Below are 19,668 nucleotides of genomic sequence, written 5' to 3'. Positions count from 1 at the left end.
GCAGCGCGTGGCCCCCGCCGGGCGGGGAGGAGGGCTGCGGGCTGCGGGAGGGGAGCTCCGCGTGAGTCGTTAGAGCTTAGCGCCGGGCGTCGGCTGCCAGCTGAGCTCTGACGGAGCTGTTTGCGCCGTGCCTGCAAGTGTCGATTCTGACCTGAAGGCGCCGCGGATGTTCCCAGAGAGCATCGCAAAGGGGATTTTGTACGGGGATGTCCGGTGGGGGATCGTGGGTGTTGATGCTGAAAGGATCAGCGAATTTGCAGAGGTGATGAAATTGGAGTAAAAAAGAGTTTCGTAATATTCCAACTTGTCTAAGTAACATTTGTTGCAATGGAGTTTGTAGAAGAGCAGACCTTGCGGCTGCTGTTTTCTCGCACAAATCATTGGGGAGTTCAGGTTTCACTGTATGTTAAAGGAACAAAACAATTACTAATTATTGATTTGGTGGTAGTTTAGAACCTCATAATGTGTACACAGGAACATTTCTTACTGCTTTTCATAATCAAAAGAATTTCAGGCCTGTGTGATTCTACAGTAAGGCAGATGGAGGGATGTCTCTTTTTCCATTGTTTCCTTTCATGCAAGCCATCCCTCTGTGTATTAACACATGTGGTTTTTCATTTCTCTTGTTATTTTTAAAGTAATCCTTTAGCTCTTTGGCAGGTGAATGTAATAATATGTTCTGCCAGTAAAACCAGTGAATCTGCTGGAGTGTGCGAGAACCTTGCCTCAAGGTTCTGTTTCTATTCTTGCTTCATTTTCCCCAGAGGAAAACTGCACAGTTGCAGTCTATAACAAATCTCTCCTTAACCCTGGAATATCCAAGGTGTTTGATGTGCATAGAGCAGAGTGCTGATTCTGGGCCGCAGCATTTCCTTGGCTACTGCTCTGTCACTGGTAACTAAGTTGATTTTTTTGTTGATTTTTATATTATTATTATTATTTTCTTCTACATTCAGGCATAGTCCATTCTGTCTGCTTTGCCTACTGTACTGGCTTACGTTCTTGTTAATTTGCAGCAATGGGTGGCATACCCATGGATGCAACAGAAGCTCCAGTGGATACCATGGTCCTTAATTCTTTTCTTTCTGCTTCTGCCTTCAGTTGGCAAGTGTGTTAATTATTGTCCCAGAGTGATGAGTGAAATTTATTTGTGGAGAGAACATTAAAAAAGCTAATGGTTGCCAACAAGGAGAGCTTCAGTGTGTTTAGTTTGACCCTTAGTATTTTACTTTTTGCTAATTGGATACATATACATTAATGAATTAATGACTTACTGTCAAGATTTTTTGTTTGTTTGTCTGTTTTTTGTAAAAACCAGTTCTGCCTTGTGGGATACAGTGAATACCAGTGGGCTCGGAGTGTTCTTCCTCCTGGTGGAGCCAAAGCTGAAGTTGTTGACCAGTTGTTTGTGTAGCTGAGTACTGTCTGGAGCTCCCCAGTTGCAAATTGGATGCAGGGTCCTCCTGCAGTTTCTGTACTGTATGCAAAGTATGTCTGGAACTGGCAAACAGTGTAAACTGAGTAGAAATGCAGTATGTACCATATAAATTCCAGCAATCGTGAATCCCAACAAGTATATATCCCAGCCCTTTCCCTTTTTTGCTAATTTGGATTTGCATAAATTTTCATCAAGTTCTAAATAATTCTTAGAGCTCCTTTGCAGTGGAGTTGCCTGAAGGATCAGGATGCTCTACTTTTTAGAATTATACTGTAGGAACCAGCGGCAAAGTAAAATTACATTTAACATCTTGTTTTTATGCCATGAGGATGTTTAGAATCTTGGACAGTGATTCTTCTTTATTTCACATTGTTGCGTTTAGAGAAGCTAATTGTTATAGTTGGGTGACAAAGTGATTTGAATTACTCACAAAACCAAAGAACTAAGGTGAGAGAACTTTCAATTTATTATTGTTTGCTATAAAGTCAGTAAGACAGCTTCTAAAATTACACTTCAAAACCAGGTCTCTTTCTTGTGCACTTCATGAATGTTTTTCCCTTTAATCAGAGCGTTATTCTGGTAACATAAGGCATAGGTTTCAGAGCAGACTGTCTTTCTGCCATAGCTAATCCTATCTCTGGCTAACTCGGAGTGATAGGTTCCAGTATCTAACATTTATGAAGCAGTCTTTAGGATTTCATTCAGTCTTTCAAAAATTCTTATCCTGTGCAATAAAGACTGAAAGCTTTTTTCTTTATGCTACCTGTTCTCCCAGCTGCCCTTTCAGCTAATTAAGCTTTTCTTTAGCTTTGGTAGATCTCTCTAAAGGTCACCAATAGAGCAAACCAGTGAAGAGGATTACTCTTTGCAGGGGTATTTTTTTTCGTTCTGTGAAAAATCCCCTCTCGAGGCTCTTCCTTCTTAAGTCTGAAATAAAAAAGAGTTAGCTTTCTCCTTTTTCTGTTGAAGACGCTTAAAAAATAGTTTATATTTATAAATTTGTATTTGTACTGAAAGAGATATGATGGCTAGGTAGGGAAGTAACTTGTTTCAGTTTATGAGGAAGCAACATTTAAAGATCACTGATGACCCACTACAACTACTGGAATAGGTAGATACAGGTACAGGAAGGTGGTGAACAAAAAATGCGTATGGCCTCAACCCCTAGGCATGCTTTTGAAAAATACGTTTTCTTTTAAGTTACTCTGTCACATATATCACACAATGGTAGAATGCATTTAATGCTTGGTAACGCTGATTAATGTGGTTAATACGGTTAAAAAGTCAGAAGGTGCAGTGAACAGAATAGGAAATCTTTTTTTTTTTTTCTTTTTTCCTTTTTGTTTCTTCTGTGTTTCGATATGCGAGTCTTAAAAAATAAACAACAAAACAATATAAAAGCCAAAGGATCTGCAGGTTGCTGTACTGATTCGCCTAAGCTGTCTGCCAAGAATTGCAACTTCTACAAATGCTTGCTTTCTGTTGAGTAATTGGAAAGGGAAAAAATCTTATCTAAATGATGTGCTACCCTGAAGGAGGGAGTATACTGAAAAGGGGTTTATTTTCAGTGAGACAGCAAAGCAGATTGATACACTTATCAATAACTGTTTATTTTCTTGCTTTATTACATCCTTTGTTAGCCACTGCAAAATGCTGTTTGGGGCAGAAAAATGGCTCTCAATGAAGTAATGCAATATTTTTAGCTGTTCTAAAAAATATCTGGCAAAATCATTTCTGTATCTGCTAGTATACATTGGATACCATTGGATACAGCTTGTTTGTGAGATTGTGGAACTGTTACCGCTGATGCTTATTTGTGAAAAGGCAGTTGGTGGACACACAGAGTCTGTTCTAGATGCGAAGAGAACATGATGGGAAGGTTTGAATCTGCTGTGAGTAATGAAGTGAGGGATTTGGAGAATGTGGAGAAGAGGAAGAAGTTGAAATTGCAGTTAACTTTCTGCTAAGTTTCAAATACCCATAACAGTCAGGTTTTTTCACTTCCCAGATAAATGACCTGCTGTTGGACTTTAAATACTTTGATTTGTGTTTCCATCAAGTCTCTCTCTCTCTTTTTTTTTTGTTTTGTTTTGTTTTGTTTTTTTTTTTTTTTCTTTTCTATTTCCTTGCAGTTTACACAATAATGTAATGCTGTCATAAAGAGAGCAGGAATGAAAGAAAGAATGATGCTAATTGTTTGTTTGTTTTGTTTTTTGTTTGTATATATGCAATGTTTGGGTGCCTCCATGGTGTGTACTGCAGCTCAATTGCTCCTGCATCAGGTGTTCCCTTGCTGTGCAAAGCAGAGAAATAGATTAGGTCAATTCTTTCAAAGCGTGTCCTGGCACTGTATTCTTGTGTGATGTGAGAGACTTCAGCTTGAATGCACAGAAATGCACATAAGTGAATTGAATTTATTTCCACTTTCTGGGCAAAATACTGTAGTACTGCAGTAGCTGAATAAACGTGGATTGTATTTATGAACACAGTCCCTTTGGGATGCTGTGTTTTTTCATTTCCCTCTGGCCCTAATTTGTATTTATTCTCAGGACCTCAGGGCAAACAGTACTGTTTTCTAAGAGTATGTATGTGATCAGCTGAACGTAAGTTTCATATTTCTTTCAAAAACTGTACAGTGGTGATGTAGTGTGTTGAGTCTGATAAATTCTCGTGCTTCTGTTGCCTACATTGGGCAACTGCTTTGAGACCAAGTGAGTATCACCATTTGTGGTACAACACTGTTTCTGATTTAATTGAATCACTGGTTTTTAATCTGTTGTATTAATATTTTGACACATAGACAGAACCCCTAAGCATATTCATCGTGAATTCTGAAATTCTCTTATGGCATTTGGGGGGGGGGGGGGGGGGGGGGGAGCATACTGCTCTGAAGTTACATGATCAGCTACACTGTGAGCTGTACTACTTACAGAGCTTTAGATGGGCTGGGATGATGTTCTACTGTGTTTTGATTAGAGGAGAATCATTGGGATATGTTACCGACATAGGACTGTATTTTGAATTATAATGCCTGTCAATTCAGTGTGAGCCTCTCTCTCTTGAAGTCAACCATACCACAAATCAGACATTTGCTAGTAACTTGCTGTGTTCAGGGGCAGCATATTGTGTGCTGCCTGAGGGGACCCCAGTGGTTCAGTTCCGTACTTCTGCTGAGCTGGTGCTAGTGGTGGGCCTAGCATTGGCTTGCACAAAGAGAGCTGATAGTGGGGGGAAGTCTGTGGCTGCTTGTTTTGCACAGGGTGAGTGTCAGTGCAATCCTGCATTTCAATCTCTATGTTTAGAAATATGCTATTGTTGAATTACCATTTGCTTGTGCCCATTAGTCTTGCATCCCTATACTCAGTGTGTGGTTTGCAGACATCTCTGAGAATGGAAAAGAGAAAAACTGGGCTTCATCAGTGACCAGACCATATGTTTCTCTCATCACTGGGAAGGCAAAGGAAAAAAAAGGGCTTTGATGTCAATTGGGTAGTTAAAACACTCCTTCCCCCCCCCCTCCTGAGTTTTTTCAGTCTAAAGGAATAAATCAATTTTAGTTTTAATCTCAGAAATATTGTTTAAGAGCTGGGAGTTGAGATCTTTGAGGTCTTTCTGATGCACCACTGCTGTAACGTGTTTTGTGTGGTGTGACTCGATTCTTTTTTTAGTTAGTGTTATTCAGGACTGTTTGTTTCTTCAGTGATTTTTTGTTTTTCTTCTTCTTTTTAATACAACTGGCAAATCTTTTCCATGCTTAGTACTTTTAATTTAATTTATGTTTTCATTGATATGCTGTGTGGCTGCTTACTGGTCCTGAAAATCATTTGGTTTTGATACCCCTTTCTGGAAATATTCCCCTCTGAGGATATTTGCTGCCACTTTGTAAATGTGCTGATGTAGCCTAATTACAGATATGTGTGATGGTGAGTCTGCCGGCTGGTTGATAGAAAGGCAGAAGAAAGCTGACATTTTTCAGACTCATGTGTAACTCCCAAGTGGAAAATGGCAGCGTGTTAGTAATGAAGGATGAGAAATGTAGGGGCTGTGCTACCGACAGTGGTACAGACATGGTGAAACAGGGAGGAAAGTAGGATGCTTTTCTTGTGAATTACTTATATAGTGCTATTTTAGGGTTTCAGATTTCTGGAGTATCTCCCTGTACAGCTTTAATTTTCATGGTGTGAATATTTTTGTGCATTTGCAATATGCTGTTATTATGGGGTAGTTGATCTGAAAAAGCAACAGATGTTGAGTATTTTAATTTGGATTCAAGATAGAAGAATTTCCCACTGCGCAGCAAACATTAATACTTGTATATTGAACCTCTAAAATGATGCATTTCACGTGCCTCACTGACTGTCTTAAAGAAGCTAATGAGAAAAGAAACGAAGAACAAGTCACAAGTCTAAAGATCTTGTTGAAAGATTTACCGATCAATGTAAATATTTTTAGCAAGGACTTCTTTTTGTATTTTTATTTAAAAACAAAACAAAACAAAACAAAAACAGCACAACTGTGGAGTCAACAAAGAACACTCATATTGATGCATGTGTTATTTGGAATAAGAATATTTACAGGAATATATCTTTATGTATATCTTTAATGTCTTTAATCAAAAGCAGAAAACAGAATTGCTTTTAGAAAACTACCTTGAACATTGCAAGAAATTGAAGCATGGAATATCAGCGTGGTTGGCCAAACTGGCAGAAATTGCTGCTAGATAGGAAGGACCTGCTTCCCAGATCCCTTGTCTTATGGCTTGCTTCCAGCCTGCCTGTCCTGACTGTGCTTGTCAGATTCTGCTGTGAGCTGATACCTGGACTTTACCTGGCAGAAGTTTGACACTAGGAAAGACAAGAAAGCTGCTGATAAGTGTTCTGCCAGTTTGGGTGTACACTTTCAAGACTGCTGTTCTATTTGGCATCCTTCAGATTTTCTTTTTTGATGTTCTAATTGAAAGTAGCAGTTTGGGTGACTACTGCTATTTTTTCAAATTACAAAAATTAGTAACGTCTTATTCCGTACATGCTTTCCTTTTCATGAAATAGATGCATTTAAAAGAATTCAGACTTTTAAAAACTTACTGGATATTATCTGGTGGGTTTTTTTTTGTTTGTTTGTTTTTTAAATTCAGGCACTGAATAACAAAGTAACTATTTCCAAACGTGAGAAGCTTTGGAGAACTGTAGTTATTGTAGCATGGTGGACATCTTTCCAAAGGGATGTCTTATTTTCTTGGGGGAGGGAATTGAACCATTGAGAAACTTTGTCAATTTTTTTTGTTTCCACTCATAACAGATCCTGAAGCTTCTATAACTCTTGGTTTTCATCTTGGCAGGGAGTTGCTGGATTTGTGTTGGCTTTGTTCTAAAACTGTGTACTTATAGGGGGTGTTAAATAAACATGAGATTTGTCTGCTGTCTGAGGTGTTTTCTAAACGTTACTCATTTGAACAGGCTCTGTTAAGTTTATACATTAACCTTTTGCATGTTAAGATCAAGGATGAATTTTTTTTCATTCCTTCTGCAGATGGTTGTTATTTTGAGCGTGCTGTTGAGATAATTTGTCATGCTCTTGTTTCACCACTGATACGGTTTCAGAAAATACAGGGCTTTTCAGTAGATATCAGTTTATAATACTGATGTTTATTGGCAGGCTGTCTTGTTCATTGGTTGATGAAGACTACCAAAATAGCAATATCCTTCAAAAAGTCTGAGGTTAATATGTATCCTCAGTTAACTGATACTTTGAACTTATGGAATTCTTCATGTGTGTTCTTCCCAAACTTCAGTCGAAACTGTTCCTACAACTGCATTTGAAGTTTTAGAAATGCTGGAGGGAAACAACAAGATGAAATGCTAAGAAATAGGCATGCTATTAGAGGTTTCCAACACCTGAGTGGAAGAGCACCAACCTGCCTGGCCTGATTTTTGGCTTTGGCTTTCCTTTGAGCAGAAGTTTGGAGAAGATGTTCCCTTGCAGTTCCTTGGAGCTGGGACTGTGTGGTGATTCTGTGATGTTAACACACAAGAATTGACTCCTTTCTAAATACAGTCAAATCTTCAATGCAGCTGAGAAGATCTTTAGTCAGGAATGGCAGATTTGGTATGAACATATATCTTTCTGTGGAGATTTTCATTATCCTATCTGAAATACCAAATATTATTTTGTTTTGGAATATGGCATAAAACGTTCACATATGTGCATCCATATGTATGCAATATATAAAAGGCCTGATTTTGTCAAATGCAGCCTATGTGTAGGAATAATTGTTAATCCGTCAGAAAAAGCTAAAATCTTTGTGGCAACGTACTTATTTTGTGAGGTTTTATTAAAGCCTGTTGCTTCTGTCAAGATTGGGACTCTTATTTTATGTTTGTGCTCGTATTTTTGGCTAAATTCTTGTAAGAAAAATATTTAGCTTTTTTTCCCCATTTAGTGTCAGTTTGAAAGTAATACAGCTTTCAATTTCTGTGCAGGTCCAAGTGACAGTTTTACAGAAGTTGCTTGATGAGTTTGCACAGTTGCCAAAAACTTTCATATAATCCGTTCTACTGAATTTAGGAAAAAATGCAGCTGATTTTTCCATTGGTGGAAATGTATGGGTTTGGCAAGCTTAGAAAATCAAAAGTGTCTTTATCTATAACCAGCAGCTGGACAAACTTCCTACAGGCTCGTTTCTCCCATTGTGGCTTGGCCACAGAAATGGGAGGCAAAATGACTGCTTCCACACTTACTGCAACTCCTTGATTTTCTAACAGGTTTCCTGGTTAGTGTACAACAAATGCTGCAGTTACGGTGATATAGTTCTGATAACATTCTCCCATCAAATGCCCTTCAGTTTGGAGTTCTGACCTGTAAGTGCTAAACTATAGCTGGTGGCTTTGCAGCCTGGAAAATCCTGCATCTAATGAGCAAAATCTTAAGTCTTATTCACTTTGAGTTTTTGAAACTTTCCCCCTGTGAACATATACTGCAGTAATTGTTAATTGTATGATCATTAAGAGAAACCTGTAGCAGAGGTTGCTTGATTTGTTCCTCTGTAAGCCACTGATTTAAGGACCTGGCAGCCAGTAGTGTGCTAATAGCTTGCAGAATTGTTTCTGAGATACCAAGGGAAAGTGAATGTAATAACTGGTGGGTTCTTAGTTCTTTGAAGGGGAAGATAGTCCACCATTTAAATCAGTAGCTAGAAATAAAATAGCCAGGCTGTGTTTGCCTGTGTGGCAGAGATTTGCCTGGGAGAGATTTAGCTCACAGTAGAAGCTGTTGTTCTAATTCAGTGAGATGAAAAATTTGTTCAAAATGCAGCTGTGACTTTTGGAAATATTAATAAAGATCTGTGAAAAAGATAAAGTAGGACTTGTAGCCTCTTGGCACTTGATCACGCCTTAACATTTCTGTGATGACAATAGCTTTTAGAGGTGTTTTCTCTCTTTAAGGAGTAATGAGAATAGAGTCTCTGTCATTAGGAGTTTTCAAAATGTTCCAATTATTTGCTTCTTATAGGTGGTATAAGCAAGTACTTTGGAATAATATAATTGGATAAGATTGCTGTAGTTAGTTGCTTTCATAGTGTTGTTTTGATTAGACTGTTGTGAATACAGTGCTCATAGAAAGCAACCCAGTATAGATAAGATAACTGCTCACAGTTTTTGGCCGGTTGCTGAGTATTATTGCAAAATATTCTCATCCATCTCTGAAAGAAGCTATGATTTATATCATGGAATTGCAGAAAGATTATTTTTTCAGGAAAGCTTGAGTTGGAAAGACTTTAAAGCCCATCTAGTTCCATCTCCAGGGATGGAACATCTTCACCTTTACTGGGCAGCCTGCTCCAGTGCCTCAGCACTCCCTAAGTAATTTTTTTTCTCCTTATATCTAATCTAAAAATCCCCTCTTTTAGTATAAAATCATCTTCCTTTGTCCTTTCTCTGTCAGACCATGTAAAAAGTTGGTCTCCCTCCTTTTTATAAGCTCTCCTCAAGTACTGGAATGCCGCAGTGTGGTCTGCCTGGAGCCTTCTCTTCTCCAAGCTGAACAAGCCCAGTTCTCTCAGCCTTTCTTCATAGGAGAGATGCTCCAGCCCTCTGATCATCTTCATCGTCCTCTGGATCTGCTCCAATAGGCTCCTCCACATCTTTCCTGTAAATCTTTCATTTACTTTTCTAAAACCCGGATTAAGAGTACTAAATAAGAATAGTTTGGGAGATTGTATCCTACTCTTCGTGTTGACGTTGCTTTTATATGGTTTGAAGTGGTTTCTGTCCTTGTTCTACCTTGCAGTTTTTTTTTTCTCTGTTCAGAATTTTATCATTAATATTCTTAGGTGGAGAGAACAATATGATAGTATACTTCATTAGATTTTTCCTGATAGTGGAGTATGTATACCTTGATATACATATCTTGATAATGTAGTATGTAACAATTTAATTAAAAGGAGATATGTGTTTGTTAGAGCGGCTATGTGATTTTATTTCCCTTTTCATCTGTCTAGAGGAATCACTGAGCAGTTCATTTCAGCTGCATTAGTTATATTGCCACTAATACAAGCCTCTGCATACAGACTGTATTCTGTGCAATCATTTAAAGTGCTGAGATTTTGAACAACCTTGTTGCTTAATTTTGAATGTTTTTTTTTTTTTACTCTATGACTTAGAAGTTCTATCTGTGAGAATTTAGCTGCTGTAATAGATGCTGCTTACTTTGGGATGAGGAGGAAAGGAGAAACTGTCCCTGCAGAGATAGATGCCTTGCTATTTTAAGTATGTCCATTCATGATACAGCTGATCATGTAGGTCAAATTGAATATGTGGGATGTTTTCCTTTTTGTCTTGCTAGTATTACACTGATGAGAAGAAAAAATTGGTGTTTTGATAGTTTAGCCTGAATGTCACTGGGACTTGGCCACCACCTTGCAGCTATCCCAGAAAGGAAGAGCGCATTCAAGACAGTTGACTCAAAGCTCTTATGTTTTCATATGTTCTGTGAAGAGGCCCTGTCAGGAAGAAAAGTGGAAGAAATACTAACAAAATCAATCAGGAAGTGTAATAATGCCTGATAGCTAAATAATGGGAAGGGTAGTTGGCCCAAAGAAAGATAAACTGAGCGTGTGTTGTTTGTATGTTCCTTCAAGCTGTTGCAGAACATTTTAAGCACGAACAAAGATTAGACACTTAATTTTTTTTCTTACAAAGTTAATAGAACTGAACAGGAAGAAAGAGAGCTATAAGCAACTCTTGTGGCTTCCTAAAGGTAATAGAAAGTCTCATAGGAAGTTTTAGAAAGTCATAATGGAAGCTCTGACTTCTGACGCACTGCCGGGTTTCTAAAAGGGCTGTGAGCTCAACAGTTCTCGTTGAGTGTTAGTGCTTAATGTGTTAGGACTGACTGCACTTACAGAGAAGGGTGCTTGAGTCAGTGAAGCAGAATGTGGGAGGTCGGAGCTGCACTTTCTCCATTGTGTGCCTCAGCCTTGGTTTGATCAAAACTCTCTGGGTTCCAGGGAGGTGCCCAAAGCTGACCCCAGGGGAAATTGCCTGCTCAGAATAATATTTACTTCATTTTGACACTTTCAGTCCTGGAATGTGTGTGTCTACATGTTCCTGTCTGTAACAAATGTCAAACAGAAATCTTGCTTTCCTATTTTTCTTCACTAAAATATGTTCCCCAGCACTGCATGCAGATTCAGTGTCTAAAGGAGAGTATACTAAAATGTTCTTAGAGTCCTACGTGCTGTGCATTTTACTTTCCTTCAGAAGGAAGGTGGAGTTGTGTGCTATGGTAAATGGTAAAAATATATCCTTGCAAAAGGCCACAGATTGTGCAAATTCTTGTACACAGTAGCCTAGCTCTTTTGGTGTTCTGTGAAGGACCTTAATTATCTTAGCTATAGGCAGAACTCATATCTTAAAGGTAAAACAGTCAGAGGGTTTCCTGGTTTTATTCAATTGGATTTTTGCATACTGTCACCGCTTTCAAAATTGCAATGAAGTTTACAAATGTTTGTGCATGTGGTACTATCTTAAGTGGGGAGGATGTATATTGCACTTGCTGTGATATCAACATGCGTAAAGGACTGAGCTGTTCAAATTTTCTTAAAAGCGTTTTTTTCCTCATCTGAGTAACATTTGTTCTAAAGATTGTATTTGGTTTGACTTGAAGGATTTATTTCAGCTTGTGTCATTTGTTATTTGAGAATGGGAAATGGGGAAGGTGAAGGCATTTTGTTTCATTCTAGATAGAAGTCTGTTATGTACTGATTGGAATTCATTTTCAGTAATGGTAGTTAAGGCAGATAAGGGGAAAGAAGTGAAGATTTATGATTATTTTTGTTTCTGAGGTTGTTACTTTAGGTGGTAGCTGTCTCATAAGAGGCCGTAGAGGCAAATTATTTTCTGAGACTTCACTGATCAGAAATGTGTCTTGTTGTCCATGATAATCTATAGTTTTAGTGATGAAAATGCATCTTTCAGTTGTTTGAATGTTGAATATTCAAGTATGATTACTTTCATTTTCATCCTGTAGTAGGACTGTGCGTTAAGTAAAATTTTCCTTGAAACATTTATTGGGAGATGTAAGGGGGTTTGTGTTTGGAGTTTACACAGTTCAAAAGGAAATCTCAGGCTAGTACTGGAGGAACTAGACTGTGCAGAGCCTATTAACACTCTTGGGAAATTGTCGTTTGCTTCTTAGAGCTCAACTTAATTCAAGTTCAAATTAACTGCTAAAAATGCGATTTACTTGTTTGTATTATAGCTAAAGAAGTGTGAAAAAGAATTCAGCCAATCATTGTTTTGCATTTAAGAGAAAATGTTTGAATCCATATTAGTTCTAGTAGAATTTTGTATAAAAAAAAAAAAAGGTGATACTCCTGTTTTGTTTGTCGATGTTTGAAAGAAGAGCGTCTTTTAAACAGCTCTATGATAGTAGTAGTACCATAGCTGGCTCAGATGATTCTTTTCTTAAAGAAAGTACAACACAAATTCATCTGTATAGCACAATTCCTGCTTTCACTTGTGAATTGTATCACATCCAAGTTATTTCAGGCACAAAATTCCAATAGGCTCTGGTGGATTATAGCAAATCATTTAATTTATAGGAGAAGAAAAGGAAACAAATTCATTCTTATCTTAATCCAAGTGGATTTGGCCTTTGTTCTATGGAAACTGTAGCTCAGGGTTAGTCCCCCGTAATGCAGAGTTGTGACTTCACCCTCTCACTTGTGCAGCCAGCCATTTGTTCACACCTATTTTAGTTTATGTATCTGACAGAGAGATAGCATCTCTTTTTCTTTCTAAAAATTGCACAAAACCAATGAGAATACACAGAATATTTTCCCTCGTCAGCTTTTTGACAACTGGGAATATATCTGTATGATTGCTTCTAATCTGTTTTTCTGCTCTTTGTAGATTTTACCATTCCTTCACGCTGTTTGTAAGCAGGGCTCCTGAACGCTGGTTAAGGAAGCTTGTTCTTTGAATATAAGTGGGTTGTTTATATTGAAGTCATTACTCTAGCTCTGATTTTGTTACTTGTATGATGTGACAGTTTGTCCAGTCTTGTACCAGCATGTAATTCTACAGAACTGTGCTTACAAAAACAAACAAACAAACAAAAAAACCTAGTGTAGTGTTAGAAACACAGTAACTATTTCAGCCTTTAGCAATTTTTCTGCACAAGATGTTGTAGCTCTTCACTTACAAGGACGTTTGTTACAAAGAATCGCTCTTCACATTTATTTGAGGATTGCACATGATTTAAACTACCAATGCCAAGGTCCTCCTTAAAGCCAGTGTCTGATGGTGAGCTATAAGGGTGTTTTGTTTTATGGATATGTGGAAAGGTGACTTGCCTTTAAAATTGTTTTCTACTGAATGAAATCACTTTAAGCTGTGCAGCAGTGCAGACAAACTTGTATTTAACTGTTATGGAGAATGCACTTATTGTTGGGACAGCAAAATTAAATTTTATGGCAGCAGTAAAATGTGATTTGTGAAAGGAGAGAAGAAAGAATGGAGCTATCAGTAGATGTGTTTGGGAGCAGGCACATGGGGAATCTCTTCTTCCTTGACTCCCCTCCTCTACCTCTTGAGAGCTTTAGACCTCTGCAGAAGGTATCTTCTGCTCAGGTTCTTCAGCTGCTCTCGGTTCTCTTCTTGTCTATTGTGTACTCCTTTTGCTCTGAGGCAGACTTTCCTGCGAAGTAATGGTTCTAGATGAACCACAAGCTGTGGAAGAGGAGAGCTTATTTGATGCAGGGGAGATTTTCCATGATGGTTAATTGCTTTCGCAAATGTGTGTTTGGCTTGAATCTGAAGTTGACTCTGTTATCAGTTTTCTTTTCAGTCCCATCATGTTTTAAGTGTTTGGGCAGGTAGATTGACTGCCAGCAGCCTATTTAATTTTTCCACGTGTATTTCAATAAAATGGTTTTCAGGATTGAAATGGATTTGTTAAATTATTCCATATTACTTGAGTTCAGGCCTTGAAGGAAGTGGGTTAAAATAGAAATTATTATATAGAAATGCCTATTTGTGCATCTGTTCTTCTAAAGTATTTGTATGTTCTCTTCGTTCAGTTTCACTCAACAAACATCAGATGCTTCATTCAATTATCATCTGTATCACTGCAACACTTAGGTAGAGATGCTGTGATTAAATGAGTAGTTCTGCTCCCCCCCCAGTATCAGAAAGGAAGCTGTTTGGTATGGGCTTCCAGAACAGGGGGGACAACTTGGCACCAGCATCACTGCTTGACTGTTTTAGGAAGCTCTGCTAGGTAGTTTGAATGCATTTCAGGTGTTACATGGGATGGCACTTACCCAGGCTGATTTGTCTTTCTGGGTTTGACTTCTGTAGTTGTAGTTAATTGTGTTTGTGACTAAATACTGAGCTAAACGCTATTGAGTTGTAATGGCTTTGCTGTCTGTTTAAATATGACAGGTAGAGGATGATGATGATACTGAATCACGAGAGGAAGAAGAGGAAGTGAAAAACTACTCAAGAAGAAAGATTGTTTCAAACTGGAACCGCTATGAGGATGCAGAAAAAGAGGGACAGAGAGAGAGTGGAGAATCACAGAGAGGAACAGACTTCAGTGTTTTGCTTAGCTCAGCAGGTAAGCACTTTGTACTCCATATACACTGTTTTAATTTTGCATTTTGAAACATTACTGTTTTTCTGGTTCTCCTTCCTTGATGATGAAAAAGGGCCCTAGAATACTGCTTGTATCTACCTGAGTGAATCTGCCACTGATCTATTCAGAAGTCTCCATGGGCTACAATGAGTCAAGCATGTGGGGAGTAAAAGAGAGCTACTGTATTTACAGCCGTGTTGTGAAACTGTGTATGGGTCTGAGCACATGCAGAATTCAGTTATTTTGAGCTTTTTCTTGCTCACGGTGAATGTTTAGCTATCTCAGACATTAGGTAGTTTTCCAGAAAACAAGCAATGCTGCCACAGTGGCTAAAAACAATAGAACAGTCAAGCAGCTGTTTGCTGTTGCATGTTTTGACAAGGATTTGCAATCAGCACTCCACAGATGTGTGCTGAATAGCAAGTGTTAATTCATTTGATAAAAAAGATCAATTGTTTCCTGCTTTTTAAAGGAGATAACAGACTAAAGAGGTAGCGGGGCAGGCTGTACTGGATCACGTTTTTTATTTTTAGCAGTACTTGTGTAACATGGGCAATTGCACAAAGAACTGTTTCCTAAAATTGTTTTAGAAACCCTTCATGTGCCATTGTGTTAGAAGACTGTTCACTGAAAAGCTACAGAGAGTATTTGACCTCTTTTTGATTGCTTTTTCTTTCTTTGTCTTGGTACAACTTAGCTCTGAGAGATTTCGGTGTTTCCACGTACTTGGATTTTTCAGTCACAGGTTACAGGGAAAAAATAAGTTACCTGCATTAAATAAATAGAGGTTTCCTTCTGTATGTCAGAATCAATTTCAGAAGCTCAGTTTTGCATGAGTGTTGCAAAACTGGGCCTAAGTCGCTGGTTTTAATAATATGATCATGGCATGTTTATTGATTTCTTTGAATGGTGTGTTGCATAGTAAGCTGACTGGGATTAGGGAGATCTGGTATGGACCTCTGTGTTGGGCAATTAAGATAGCCTTGAGTGGAAAGATATTACAACTCAAAATTGTTAATTCAAGAGATCTACCTTGCCATGGATTTTACTCTTGAACTGAGAATATAACAAAGTACTGTTTACTTCTAGTAACTTGCCTTTCTGGTAAGTGAAGATCCAACGCAATTATTACCAATGTATTTATTTGACTTTACATTCTTTGGATGCCGAAATTTAAGATCTTGCTAGTAGTCATATTGTTAATACTAAGTCTTTTAGAATTTACTTTGCTTTACCTTCTTTTAGGTAAACATGTTTTGGGGGAGTTGTACTGTGTATGTTCTTAACGTTAATGTAAATTGATAATTAGGAGCAGGGAAACAAAGTACTTGCTTTAAGGGGGAGGAAAGTACCTTCAGATAGCAATAATACAGATTTTTTTGCAGTTGCATAAAAAGGGATGAGGATCACATGTAGGTCAACTCAGCTTGATTGTGCATTTGTTTTAAAAAGTACTCCAGGTTTGTTTCAGGTTGTTTTGAAGTAAAATAGGATAATGAATATTTTTATTATCCAACGATTTCTGTGTTGTTTAAACTACAATTTGAGCAAATTCCAGCAAATTAAAAATGCTCTGTTTTACGGAATGGCAGGAGTTTATTTGTAGCCAATTGGACACACAAAAACTGAGGGCATTAGAAACTTGTGTTGTTGGTTTTATCCTGTATTTAGAAAATGAGTTGATCTGAGTGACAACATTCTTCCTTAGCCAAGATTTTAGCAGTGTGTCTGCCTGACCATATTTCTTGAACTCTTTTTAATTGTCATTTCTCATTATTTTGTTGCTAATAATGTAAACGATACAGTATTTTCAGTATGTCAGAACTTCCCATGATATGCTTTTAGTTATACTAATCAAGAGATGTTTCTCTTATTTGTGTTGTTTGTGAGGTTAGCTATGTTTATGAATTACTGAATAAGCTTGAATTTTTATCTACTGAATAAAAACAAATAATTTTGATTCTTTGAAAAGCTTTATGGTTAGGAAAGGAAAACACTGTTTAAAAGCTGTACAACCTCAGAATCATAGAATAAGGAATATGTGTGGTTTAAATCACAGGTTTGTTTTTCTTTCATTATTATGATTCATTTTGATATTTATACTTAGCGAAATTGATTTATTTTGCTTAATTTTCCTACTTCCAATTGTTGTATTTGTTTAGAAGCATAGAAGCCTTTTCTTTTTTTTCTTTTTTTCCTAATAATTTTATTTAGGCGTGAAATGAGATCTTTTCTAAATGATTGTGATATGTTAACTGGAAGAATATGAAGGCAAGGCAGTAACACGTACAGGAAACAGTTATAGAAATAGTTAAAGAACCACACATTGGATATTCTTATGTTTTTGAATAGTTGAGTGAAATGAAAGAATGGTTATGGATATTTATTTATTGCTTAATTTTTCAAATGAGATGTCACGGTTTTGATCTGGTACAAATTTGATGAGTTCTCAGCAGTGAAAATCTGACCAATTTACTTACATTATTATACTTATGTTCTTAAAACATTTGGAAAGTGAGCAGATCATAACTGTGGAAGATGCATTTCAGAACAGTCTCCTTGGAATTAGAAATGTAGTTTTCATTTGCTAACTGAAATGAGCTAATGTAGGTAACTCTACAAAGGTAGGTAGCATAGAGATATCAATAGATGAACAGGCTTCGCTGAAGTAGGAGGTGCACTTTTCTAAAATGAACACTTGTGTAAAAGAATGTAAACTCCTGCTTTGGCATTTATTTTGTGGCTAAGTCTTTGTTGTTCACAGTATGCCTAGATCACTAGATCTGTGTCTTCTTTCAGAATCATAGAATCTTTGAGTTGGAAGAGACCTCTAAAGGCCATCTAGTCCAACTCCCCCGCACATTGCAATGAGCAGGGTCACCTACAGCTAGATCAGATTGCTCAGAGCCCCGTCCATCTTGACTTTAAATGTCTCCAAGGATGGGCATCCACAACCTCTCTGGGCAACTTGTGCCAGTGCTTCACTGCTGTTACGATAAAAAAAACCCTTCTTTCTTATATCCAATCTTCAGTTTGAAACCATTTCTCCTTTTCCTATCACAAGGCTGCTAAAGAGTCTGTCTCCTTTCTTCTTTTAGCCCCCCTTAAGACACTGAAAAGCAGCTCTCAAGTCTCCCTGGGGCTTTCTCTTCTCCAGGCTGAACAGCCCCAGCTCTCTCAGCCTGTCCTTCTAGGGAGGTGTTTCATCCCTTGGATCATTTTTGTAGCCCTTTGGATACATTCCCAGAGGTCCCTCTCTCTTCTGTACTGAGAACATATAGAATGACTTACATTATATAATCTATGTGCATGTTCAGAAGATGTTAAAAATGTAGTTTCGCTTCAGTTTTGCTAAGTCCAATACTCTGACTTACTTATCATTTTCAAATGCAGGAAAATTAGATGTCCCTGATATCAGGAGATGGGTTATTAAACCATTTTAACTTGATAATAGTATCTAGTGTAGCAATTCAAAATGAAATAAATCAGTAGAACAAATTGGTTGTTAGAGGTTTTGGTAGTTCTTCCTGACAGAGGAATAGGACAGCGTTAGAACTGATCACTTGATACTGTATTTCTTCTGTGATAGTGACTGCTAAGATGTCAGTGCTTGCTTGTTAACTAAAAGGGAGCCTTGAATAAAAAACTGAGTTAGACAGGTGGCATAATTTGCTGTATTATGTATGGATCTTTATGTATTACATTACTGTAGTCCTGTTTTCAGTCTTCCATACTTTTGGGGTTTAAGAAGGTTATTTCAAAAGTATTTGCTTTGTACTTGTAAGTTTTTAATTCTCTGTAGTCTGTTAATTTAAGTATCACACATCTTCCTCTTTGCTGATGCAAAGATATTTCTATTGTATGTAACTTAAAATATGGTCCTGTTTATGGCTTTCTTTGACTTTTTTTTTTTTTCTTTTTCCTTTTTCTATATTGGTATGAAAGGAGAGTGAGAAACAGTTACCTGAAGCAAACCATTACTATGGAAAATTACAGGCTGAAAACAGTCTTAAGCAAGAACTACTTGGTGGCTTTGATAACAGCTGATGTCACTAGCTACGTTGTTAGGGTTTATTCTATTTTTGTATAAAGCAGGGTGAAACTTCAGCTCCTAAATAATTTCATTTCCTTTTTTAGCATTTTATCTATCAGTTAACTTTGTATGTAGCAAAGTAACCTTTCCTGTATTGCTTTTGGTGCCTCACAGGTAAACTACAAGTGCATTGTAAGCCTTCAGGGAATGTCTTGAATCAATGTAGTAAATAATGCCGTTGAAGCATAAAGAACAAGAGAAGTGGAAATGATAGGATAACTTCACTTTGCTAGGAGAATCTTGCTGTGTTTAAAGAGCTGTCCTCATTTTTTGACTGAGTGTCCCAAAATGGGTTTCAGTTGTGGGTTTTTTGTTTTTTTTTTTGGTTGTGAGTAGATGCCTTAGGTTTAAAAATATGATTCTGAAATTTTATTACAGACTTGATGGCTTTCATTTAAAGGTGGTGCACTTTACAACTACAATAACCAAAAGCTGCCAGCATTCATGTTTCATTCAGAGTGTGCCAAGTTGCAAGATATGTTAATTCACTAGATGAAAAAAATTAAGTTTTGGACATGATTCTTTTTCACTTTTGGGACACGGCTGAATGATCCTGCTAACTTTAAATGATAAGAAAGAGAAGGGCTGTGTAGTTCAGACAAAACTGGCAGAATGATTTTGGTGTTGTAAGAATCCATATAATTTCTGAATGCACCTAGCACTTTGAATGCTGTAAGAAATGTGGAATTGAACCCAAAAGAGCAGCATAGTAGAAGTTACAGGAAGTAAGTACATGAATTTGAGCTAGCAGTTACTTTCCATTCCCTAAAATACTGTTCTGTCTTTGCAAGCTCTTGCTTTTTGACTTCTCTGTAGAATTTTGGTAAATCTATTGCAATATACTCTTCTATTTTCATCATCATCACTGAGCTGAACACAAAATGTTATAGAGCAAAGATTGTGCTAGAAGTAGGGTTTCTTACAAGTTTTCTATCCAAGGGATATACAGGCAGAGGTTTGGAAAAATACTGTAGTGTATAGAGTAAACTAGTTATTTTCT

The 19,668-nt window shown here is 37.4% G+C and overlaps 2 protein-coding genes across 3 annotated transcripts in view; one reads left to right on the top strand and one right to left on the bottom strand.

The window, feature by feature from the left end:
- AVEN (apoptosis and caspase activation inhibitor) overlaps window positions 1–19,668 on the top strand; it is a 77,539-nt gene that overhangs the window by 6,467 nt on the left and 51,404 nt on the right. Inside the window, exons 1-2 of one of the 2 annotated variants that reach the window (XM_072337853.1) lie at window positions 26–262; window positions 14,383–14,557. In XM_072337853.1, the coding sequence (XP_072193954.1) occupies window positions 167–262; window positions 14,383–14,557 (271 nt within the window). In that variant the 5' untranslated portion in view covers window positions 26–166. Of the gene's footprint in view, window positions 1–25; window positions 263–14,382; window positions 14,558–19,668 lie in introns of those variants that run through there. The other variant, XM_072337852.1, reaches the window with a different exon arrangement.
- Window positions 1–19,668, bottom strand: part of CHRM5 (cholinergic receptor muscarinic 5) — a 48,280-nt gene that overhangs the window by 12,471 nt on the left and 16,141 nt on the right. The window lies entirely within an intron of this gene.

The sequence above is a fragment of the Excalfactoria chinensis genome, chromosome 5 (assembly GCF_039878825.1).
Source record: "Excalfactoria chinensis isolate bCotChi1 chromosome 5, bCotChi1.hap2, whole genome shotgun sequence".
NCBI classification, from domain to species: domain Eukaryota; kingdom Metazoa; phylum Chordata; class Aves; order Galliformes; family Phasianidae; genus Excalfactoria; species Excalfactoria chinensis.
This window is presented reverse-complemented; position numbering and strand designations above follow the sequence as displayed.